The 10,706-nt window shown below is 41.6% G+C and overlaps 1 protein-coding gene across 1 annotated transcript; it reads left to right on the plus strand.

Moving 5' to 3' along the window:
- The first annotated feature begins 509 nt into the window (after positions 1–509).
- On the plus strand, positions 510–9,760 carry abcg4a (ATP-binding cassette, sub-family G (WHITE), member 4a). The gene is made up of 14 exons (XM_028596078.1): positions 510–738; positions 4,579–4,696; positions 4,782–4,914; positions 5,002–5,052; positions 5,439–5,584; positions 5,690–5,813; positions 6,033–6,147; positions 6,228–6,367; positions 7,639–7,737; positions 7,873–8,041; positions 8,141–8,241; positions 8,329–8,487; positions 9,245–9,363; positions 9,535–9,760. Exons 1-14 carry the CDS (start codon positions 510–512, stop codon positions 9,758–9,760), a joined length of 1,929 nt encoding a protein of 642 aa, XP_028451879.1.
- The last annotated feature ends 946 nt before the right edge of the window (positions 9,761–10,706 follow it).

The raw sequence follows: 10,706 nt of genomic DNA on the forward strand, positions 1-10,706 counted from the left end.
TAGTAACATGATCCTGGTGCTGTGACATGAAAAGACACTTTAGACAGGCCGCCTTGTCTAGAAGGAAATTTATGTGAATCAGCAGTTTACGCATGCTGCAGGACTGAAACCAGATCCCGACTCCACACACTCATTCACCTCCACCAGCCAGTCCATAAAATAAGCTGCAATCAGATCATATCCAGCATTTCAGCAGTCATCCTGAAATCATTGCTACAACACACCTTTGAGTCCACACATCTGCTGAGGCACCAGTTTTCTCTGGATCAGTCAGTCAAACAACTAGAAAACAGGAACCAAAACCATCAATACAATGTTTGTCTTGTTTATTGGCAAATTAAATAATTTACCTTACTATAATGAATTTTCCAGGTGAAAATTAATCTGCTATCTTTCATGCATAAAACATACAGGGATATGATGCTTCTTTTTTGAAGCAGGAGAGTGGAGTAGAGCTTGAAAACCGTTGTAAAGACTGACATGTCTGTCCTCCTTTGCAGCCTTTCAGCATGGCCGAGAGGACACAGGAGCAGGGCTCGGTCAGCATCCCCATGGAGGAGACCAAACTCCATGGCGGTGCGCCTCCAGAGGTGCCACTGCTCACCCACTTAAAGAAAGTGGAGAACCACATCACTGAGGCCCAGCGCTTCTCCCACCTCCCACGCCGCTCTGCTGTGGACTTGGAGTTCAATGAGCTCTCGCACACCATCCGCGAGGGTCCCTGGTGGAAGAGGAGAGGTACTGCAAAGCTCAGTTCACATAGTAACCATGATGGATTGGATGGGCAAGCAAGAAAGCACCACCCATGATGATCAATATCTGGGGTGCAGGAATGACACATGTAGCCCAGTCCTGTCCACACACACACACACACACACACACACACACACACACACACACACACACACACACACACACACACACACACACACTTGCAAACTTGCACCATGCTGTAGCAAGCAGTGTGCTGGTAAGCTTTGCTGCGCTCAGCAGAGTTTAGACATAGTAAATAATTTACACTCACAGGTTGGCACATTGCTTGCCTCTCTTTTCCCTGTGTTGTCTGACGATAGGCAGTGAGTCAAGCCCACGATTGATCTGCTCATGAAATATGAACAGCAGTATTTCAACTCATTACCTTTATTACGTAATGATGAGCCTCCAACCTTTGGTCATCTCCCACCCATTTCTCCACCCTCTGCAAACTATTATATTTAGCTGCTCGTGTTATGTTCTGTATATTTAACAGGGTGGAGATGGGGGACTTAAGAAGAACCCTTTATTCACATTCTTCACAAAGTATGCTTAGGAGAGGCCCTGCATGATGCATTGCAGATTGTCTTGTGTTTATTTCAGTCTTGTGTAATATTGATGTGCATTATGAAAGCCTGGCAGAGGAGTGTTTGCTGTTTGACTATGAAACCTGAATGTATGGGAGTATTCATAAGGAGGATCACAGCTAGAGAGCTTTTGATGCTGGCTTTTCCGTTAGTGGATCTCATCAAATCAACCTGTGGTTTCTGCTTCTGTTTGTGTTGTCTCTCCATGGTGCCTGCTTCAGCTCATCAGGCCGATGATGTGTGAGCAGGAAGCGTCTCAGCTTTTACTAATTAAGTGGTGCCTTTCATAAAGAGGCTCGCCTGCCATTTTACTCTCTTTTCTATCTGACTGAACCTCCCGTCGTATACATCCAGCTCCTTATTACCCCTCTCTGCCTTTCCAATTACCTCTGCCACTCACATAAAATAATATGATCACTGTGTTGCTTATATTTGACATATATTGTAGTTCATTCTGCTTGTCAGTGTTTGGGTTTCATTTGACAAGCTAAGCTCAGAGCTGATTCTCTGCTGTTCCTGTCTGCCTGATCAAGGCTGTAAAACAGTTGTAATCAACCAGAGCTTAAGGCTGTTGTTCTGCTGTATGCTTTAGTTGTCAGTGATATTTCTCCTTGGAAAAAAAACATAATTTTCTATCATTTCTGCTGAATTATATTCAATTATACAGCTGAGCTGAGGAAAAGGGATGATGTCAACAGTGAGCCTTGAATGCTTGATGTCATTTGTAATTGAATGTGTTTTAGTTTTTGAGTCACTGACACACTACGTATGAGTCATTTCAATGTCTTTGGCGAAAACAGGAATAGATTACCACGAAGAGGATAGCCTATTGTAAATGTAGATTTGTAAAAGGGCTCAGGAAGGTCTAGTGATGTATGGGCTGTCCGCCATCTGCATTTATTTTTTATTGTAGATTCTTTTTGGCAAGAGCATTCATTTATCCCTGTTAGGATGACGTTGCGGTGACCTGCTTTCATGTTGAGGGTATTCTCTTCCTCTTGAGGTATTCTCCTAAACTGGTGAAACATTAGCCCAGCCATGAAAGGGGAAGGACAGGAATAGGGAGGGAGAGCAGGGAAATGTTTACATGCCTCTCTGTGATTCCAGCTCTGTATTTTGTTATTTACTGCAATTGCGTCTCTGCACCTGCATTGTTGATTTGTTAAAAGGAAGAGGAGTGTGGTCATCTTAATAGATACAATGACATCTTTTACTGAACATGCTCTTCTTGTATTTGCTTATTTATCCTGTTGTGTGGTCAGACAGAGTCAGAGTTATACAGAGTCTCAGTGTGTTATCTATTAAATGTCCTTACGTGAGGGGAATGGACCATTAGAAAATGATCAAGGACATCAGACGGATCTAGTCTATTTATTGGAGCTAGTCCATATCCAAGATGTTCCGCTTCCGGGATTGCTCCGTTGTCGCTGGAAATTCCGCCGGATTTCACTCTTCACTCTTTTCAGCCGGCTGTCCGGTACCTTCCGCTTTCTTTGTGTTGGAATTATTCCCTTCGGTAGATTTATGAGGACTATGGTTAACTGCTCCTCAGATCTCTGCAGGGTAAATTGAGACAGCTAGCTAGACTATCTGTCCAATCTGAGTTTTCTGTTGCACGATTAAACTTTTGAATGTACACATTTTGCAGCGGCACCATGGCTCTGCACGGTGCTTAGCGCTGGCCATGACGATTGTGATTGGGTTAAAGAAATGCCAATAAACCAGAGCACGTTTTTCTCCCATGCCGGAATGCTGTGTGGACTAGCCAGACCCTCCTCTGCAGCTTTGTGGAAGAAGGTCTGGCAAAGTTTGGAAATAAAAAAATATGGGGGGGTGGGTGGACTAAGAAAGAAGTGAGTTTACCAGATCTCTGTCAGAATGTCGGGTTGCATTGTGGAGAATATAGGCACCATGTTTTCACAAGGAAGAAAACTGCATGGAATAAAAAAGATGATATCTTTTTGCACTTTTATAACATCCAACAATATATAGAAGAGAGATGCTAAATTGCGGGAGTACTCTTTAAACATGCATTCTATCTAATTGCAGCCCAGCTTATTTGATCAAAGAGCCTATTCACCAGAGTTTGTGTAGTCCTTCCCTAAGATTAGAATGATGAAGAAACAAGCATTGATTAAGTGTGAGGGAAAATAACTACTTTTCTTCAGATCACACTGCTTTATGGAAACATTCTATTCCTGGTGTGAGAATTGGGTTGTCATTTGTGTCAAGCGCTCCAATTTGAGGCATGTAAGAACCCACCTCAACCGTGACTCATAATAATTTGTCAAACAATTACTTTGAGACTTTCTAACACATCAGACTCGATGTACACTGTCAAATGTTGTTACATTGGTGTGTATTTGACAGTGAGGTGAGCTACATACTCTGTGGCTCTCATGGGTGATCAGGATGTGCCTGCAGCCTCACAAAGATAAGGGCCTTATTATGCGCGACCTACACCGGGTTAGATCATCAGTATGCACCACATGCCATAGCAGGGCTGCTTCACTGACAGGGCTGCTTCGCTGCTCTGCTGTCTGAGTGGAGGCTGTCTGATGTAATAACACTGCGTGGGAGGAAGGAGCACTGCCATTAGGGTACTTTACTCTTAGAGTGAGGGTTTAAGGGTGCTGGCAGCTCTGCCGAGACCCTAATTACAAAGCTCGAGACAGGAAGAATCATCCCTGCAGAAACGGGTGAGGCAAGGGAGACAGGGGTGATAACCTGGCAGGATACTTTTTTTACTTTCCATATCTGGAATCTTTCAGAATCTACATATGTCAGTTCTAAAACTGTTAAAACCTAAGCAATCTACAGTAAAAGGGCACGCCACGTCCACCATTTTTAAAACCGCTACAGGAAAACAATGCCTGTGGTTTATCTGTTGGCGTCACTGATGGAGCCATTATCTTTCTCTACTCTTGTTTTTCTTATTTTCTTTTTTTCCTTTAAAGTATTGTTTGTACGCCTGATGCCAAACTCTCCTAAAATGCTGTGAAATCTTCTGGTGGATGTTCAAAATACACTTTTGAAATATTTTGTAGACAATGTAACATAAATGTGAGTCTGGTAAATGGGCTAGAATAGTAAATGTAACAGACTGTTTAAGATCTTCCAATATGTAGTGTAAAAAGATACATCTAAACTCTGGAGGAAAATGTCTGAGAATAATTGTTAGAAACAATTTCAGACCAATTGCAGCACTATAAATAACAGCTTGTTTCCTCTCTGTCAGGTTACAAAGCCCTCCTCAAGTGTCTGTCGGGAAGATTCAACAGCAGAGAGCTGATTGGCATCATGGGGCCTTCTGGAGCTGGGAAGTCCACTCTGATGAATATTCTGGCGGGGTACAGGTGAGAGGTGGAAGATCATACTTTTGATCTAATTTAGGGCTTAGAAAATGTCTGCAATATCATTGTGTTTTCTGTTGGGAAACAGGGAGACGGGCATGAAGGGCCAGATCCTGGTGAATGGTCGACCGAGGGACCTGAGGACCTTCAGGAAGATGTCGTGCTATATCATGCAGGATGACATGCTGCTGCCACACCTCACTGTGAGGGAGGCCATGATGGTGAGGTCATCTAAAAATAATCAAAATAAACACCTCATTAAATTCTTATGTTCAATAATAATGTGCTGACTTCTATTTGTCTTTCAGGTTTCTGCCAATCTGAAACTGAACGAGAGCATGCAAGTCAAAAAAGAACTTGTAAGTCTAAATGTGTTGATTGCATTACATATGTACAGAATTATTTTTCAGCTACAGATAGACAAGAAATAGCAATGAGTCTCACTTCAAAATTGCCATGCTACAGTGCATATTTATACCAAAAGCTATCCTTTAATTCCTTGTGTTAGATAATTATGAGTAAGCCAGCCTTCTTTATTATTGTTATTGGATTTACAGGATATGGCTTGTACAGGCCATAAATGTCACTTCCTATACATGGATAACAATCGTTGTTGATGTACACCATCTTGTCTGCAGCCAGGTCAAATCTTACGATATAAGGTCACATATAGCATTATAGTAGATATCATCCACCCCTACTAGTTATCATCATGTACCCACATTTGTTTCTGTTTGTGCCTAAGGTGGATGAGATCCTGACTGCTCTGGGTCTTCAGGAGTGTGCTCAGACACGCACCAACTCTATCTCTGGGGGCCAGTGTAAAAGACTGGCCATTGCCCTCGAGCTGGTCAACAATCCTCCTGTCATGTTCTTTGATGAGCCCACCAGGTTAGGATATTACTTAGCGAGATTGAACGTAAAATCAACATAAATCCAGATTAAAAAGTGCATCCATCTGTTTGGTTTTCTGTCTGTTCTTGTGCCCCATCCCAGTGGTTTGGACAGCGCATCTTGCTTCCAGGTGGTTTCTCTCATGAAGTCTCTGGCTCTGGGAGGGCGGACAATCATCTGCACCATTCATCAGCCCAGTGCCAAGCTCTTTGAGATGTTTGACAAGGTAACTTGAGTGCTTATAGTGCTGGACACGTCTAGCTTTCCATAAGGTGCTCAGACCATGCAGGGCACTACAGGTTAGCATGATTTATTTTATCCAGCTGACAAGCAGCGCAGCAGTCAGTACTCAGGCCTGTTGTTTTGTCAGTTGTTCATATATTATTCAGAGAGTCAGTGAGTTGGAAACAATGTTGATTACTCTATATCTGTGTTCCCCCACCAGCTGTACATCCTCAGTCAGGGTCAGTGCATATACAAGGGCACAGTCCCTTACCTCATCCCTTATCTGAAGAACCTGGGCCTCCACTGCCCAACGTATCACAATCCTGCTGACTTCAGTAAGTCAAGCAACTCCTTTAGTACACATGTTTGTCTGTTTGTCAGTTTTTTTGTACCAGCTTGTCCTCTCTGTCCCCAGTCATTGAGGTGGCATCAGGGGAGTATGGGGATCTGAATCCAGTGCTGTTTGAGGCAGTCCAGGGTGGACTATGCTCCGAGGAGGGCAAGAAGAACTCCAGAGACAAAAGTGACTCGTCCTGTCCCTCTCAATGTCACAGTGTGAGTGGATCACCTCTCGCCTATCACCACACCTATATTTTTTATATTAACAGACGTCATAGCCTCACATCATATAGTAATTATAAATGCAAGCCCTACACCACAGAACTTTGAAAATGCCTTTAGAAATCTCAAAGAATTGTTCGATTACAGGAAATTGCCTCAGATTTCGTCAGTTTCTGATGAAATCACTGCATTCATTGAACAATAACTGATCTACTCATTTACATGAAAAGTAAAGGGAACATATTTCATATCTGCAGAGCCACAATGTTATAGAAATGATAAATACTGTCCAATAACTTCATATTTGAGGTTCAAATAAGTAATCACAGCCAATAAAAGAACCCCAACATTTAACACACACAGTTAATTGTGTTCCATTAAATAAAAATACCCCTTTCCTATCCACATAATCCAAACTGATCTCCTCTCCTCCACTCCATCGATCTGTTTCCTCAGCTTCCCCTCACTCTCTCTTTCTCAGCCTCTAAGTCGCTTTTGATAAGACCATCAGCTAAATGCTAAAACTGTAAATGTAAACCACCAAGAGCTCTCTGGTATACCATTACTCCTGTATGGTGCAATTTTGCCCTTCTACTCCTTTAAACATTTTATAAATTTTTTGATTTTCTCTGTTGCCCATTCTATCTACTCATGGGGTTTTCTGTGTAGGCATCAGTCAGTAACCTTTACCATAGCCAGAGATTATTATGTTTTTGAGTCTTATATATGTCCTAATCATCATTTTCTGGCTACTGCCTTCTAACTTTTATATTCTTGGATTGCATGATTTCAGATATTGTAACTATAGTGACCTTCCACTTCCACTCAAAATGTCAGCCATCATTCACCACCTAGAATGAGGTGCAGACACAGTATGCTTTGGAGTATGTTTGGAGGTTTTCATTTATTTAAGGACCAAATGTATGTCTATACTGACATTAAAACTTCATTAAGATAAATGGACCAGGTACACACATCAAATAAACAGTCAGAGTATTTGTTATTCAACTGTTTGGATCAGTTTTTTTTTTTAAAGGTTTATTTAGATAGGGACAGATACAAAAAACATAGTTTAACTTCAACAGCCATCTGATGTATGTATCATAGTGTTTTTAGCCGAAGCTAATTCTCGACACTTGTCCCTCGTAGGGCTAACTTAAAGATTAATTTACAATGCGGTGTAGAAAGGATATGATTTCTCTTTTTTGCTAATGTCTAGTATCTGTGTGTAACTAACTCCTTGTTCTCGCTGTCTTTCTCCACAGGACACAGGAACCCTTGAGAAACATAGCTTTGCCACCAGTACATTCACACAGTTCTGCATACTCTTCAAAAGAACCTTCATTACAATATGCAGGGACACGGTAAAATAATTATTCTACAAACTTTTGACTGTGATAAGCAAAGCCTATTATGAAAAACAGGTTTAATCTGATTCTTGGTATCAATTAAGGGCTTTTGAGTTGTGTTTATTGATGTTTATTTTGTGTGTTTTCAAGGTGCTAACCCACCTCAGGGTGATGTCCCATATTTGTATTGGAGTGCTGATTGGCTTGCTTTATTTCAAGATTGGAAATGATGCCAGCAGGGTCTTCAACAACACTGGCTTCCTCTTTTTCTCCATGTTGTTCCTCATGTTTGCTGCCCTGATGCCCACCGTTCTAACCTGTAAGATGCTTAGTCTAGCAAGAGATCGGAAACATTGATTTGCTGTGTTGTTTTTCTGGTTTAAGTGAAAAGTCTTATAACGCTGCTATTGTTCCACAGTTCCCCTGGAGATGTCCGTGTTTATAAGGGAACATCTCAACTACTGGTACAGCCTGAAGGCCTATTACTTGGCCAAAACAATGGCTGACATACCATTCCAGGTAATGTTCGAATGATTGAGCACACAATGGTTTTGACATGAATACAGTATATTTCAAATAAGCGACACTACAAAATCTCTTTTACAGGTGCTTTGTCCAATCTTGTACTGTAGTATAGTGTACTGGATGACTGAACAGCCACCAGAGGCGACTCGCTACCTGCTCTTTATGGCGTTGTCAACATCCACGGCCCTGGTGGCCCAATCCCTAGGTCTGCTTATAGGGGCTGCATCCACGTCTCTGCAGGTGAGGAAACATGCATCCTTTAAATTAGATGTCCCCCTCCTCTAAAAAAATAGTTTTGGTTTTTGTTGCTGTTTGACATTCACTGTGCAGGATGACGTATGTACAGAGTACTGTTTTCAAATTCATCTGCTGAAGAGGGAAAGTTTCTCTATGCTCGCTTTAAATCTGAGTGTTGTGATGTGTTCAAACAAGCGTCATTTTGTGACATCACAACTGGAAAGGCAATCCCTGCGTTCCAATATCCATGTTACCATACTATTTAGTATGCCAGAAAAATATTTAGTATGTCCCAATACATAGTAAGTACAAGTATGTCAAATGCAATATACCAAAAATACCAGGATGTTCTTCTGCATCCCGTCAGATTTTGCAGTATGCAAGCCAGCAGGCTTTTCTGGCTATTCTGACCCACAATCCTTAGTGCAGCATATATGAGCAACAGAGTTAAAGTTCAAGGTGCAATGTTATGAAGTAGTATGTCCCAATTGTATGTATACTACATGCAACACTATGTATATGTAATGGCAGCTAGTACATGCTATCAGTAAGAAGAAAAAGTATACGATTTGGAACTCAAGGAAGAATGCGTGGAATGAAGACGATGATATTTCTGTTTCTGCTGAATTGATTCGATCCTTTACATTGTCCACGGTGAGTCCAACAATGTTATAGAAGTGCAATGCTAAACCTGCGCAGTATTCTTTTAAGTATCTGCTGACAAGTTATTTGTCATAAATTTTAGATATTTGTTCCACAGGTGGCAACCTTCGTGGGTCCAGTCACAGCCATACCTGTGCTCCTCTTCTCTGGCTTCTTTGTCAATTTTGACACCATTCCCAAATACCTACAGTGGAGCTCTTATATTTCCTATGTCAGGTACTGTCAGCTACTTTATGCAATTCAAATTTCTAAGAGATTCCAACCACAAGTTTTAGACTTCTCCTAAATTTATTTTGGCCATCTGTCTTTGTGGTCAGTCTTTCTCTGATCTGAAATGATTCTCTTTAAATAAGCCTGGGTTCACGAGTTCAACATTTCCTATTTCAGGTACGGCTTTGAGGGGGTAATACTCTCTATCTATGGGATGAACCGGTCGGAGCTGGAGTGTCCGGGCGTGGTGTGTAAGTTTCAAAAGCCGGAGGAGGTCCTGCAGCTGCTGGATGTGGAAGATGCAAAGCTCTACGTGGACTTCATGGTGCTGGGGGTCTTCTTCCTGGTCCTTAGACTCGCTACTTACCTGGTTCTGCGCTACAAAGTCAAGTCAGAGCGTTAAGACGTTGAGAGGCTAATGGATTTAGATACTCTCACATATCCCATCAGTGTGAGATAGTAAGCAAACATATAGTCCTTCTTTCTCTGTCTTTCTCTGACTTTACATATGTGTACAAAGACATACACAAGTCCAGCACATAAAATCATCAGAAAGCTGTGCTGCACCACCAAACTGTATAGTATAATATTATCTTCTAAACGGTTTGTTATTCAAGAAAAAAGTGTTGTTCTGCCCATTATTAGTTGTCCTTCAGGTAATAGTATTCTTTAGCTCATCATTATCTTCTAAAAATATTGTGTTTCTGCATTATACATAAACAGAATAGCCACCAAAGTAAAGCATGTGTCTTTAAACTGAGATATTTAGATTTTTGGCAACTCCAAGAAAGGGCCACGTGAATCATCCCGATTTATGGGGAGGCATAGAAACCATATTTGTGCAGGAGTGTCCAATTGTAGCTTCTTAATCCAATGCCTAAAAAGATAATCCAAAACCCACGTCAAAATCCCGTTAATTGCACCCATCAAGATGCCCCAGGAACATGATTTCGAGATGGATACCTTTTTATTGCTATGAGGAAAAGTGGAAACTTTCAGTGCCAGAAAACGTTTTTGCGGCTTCCCACTATCCTGTAGGATGATCTCATCAGGTATCTTTACCAGGACGCTAAACATGATGGCTTTTCTTTACGGATCCTTTATAAATCGACTGCCAGTGGATGAGTTTCCTCGCTTTCCATCTGCAGTGTGGATCAAATTTGCAGGACCTTCTACCTGACCTTTGAAGGTGGTAGAGCGGGTAGACGTGGATGAGATGTTTGTAAAAAAAAAAGAAAGTCAAGCAGTGTGTCTTATACAAAGACTCCTATGGATGCACCTTGCGACCAGACCTGATTCCTTACTTGCTCCCTAATATAGGCTAATATACCAAGGAAGCATTCAGAAAG

Source organism: Perca flavescens, chromosome 13, assembly GCF_004354835.1.
Source record: "Perca flavescens isolate YP-PL-M2 chromosome 13, PFLA_1.0, whole genome shotgun sequence".
NCBI lineage: Eukaryota > Metazoa > Chordata > Actinopteri > Perciformes > Percidae > Perca > Perca flavescens.

Bases quoted from the DNA above. Each gene is read 5' to 3' on its own strand.
- abcg4a (XM_028596078.1), top strand. From the start codon at position 510: ATGGCCGAGAGGACACAGGAGCAGGGCTCGGTCAGCATCCCCATGGAG. The intron at 8,042-8,140 runs GTAAGATGCTTA...ATTGTTCCACAG, and splicing joins GATGCCCACCGTTCTAACCT to TTCCCCTGGAGATGTCCGTG. The intron at 8,488-9,244 runs GTGAGGAAACAT...TTTGTTCCACAG, and splicing joins CTGCATCCACGTCTCTGCAG to GTGGCAACCTTCGTGGGTCC.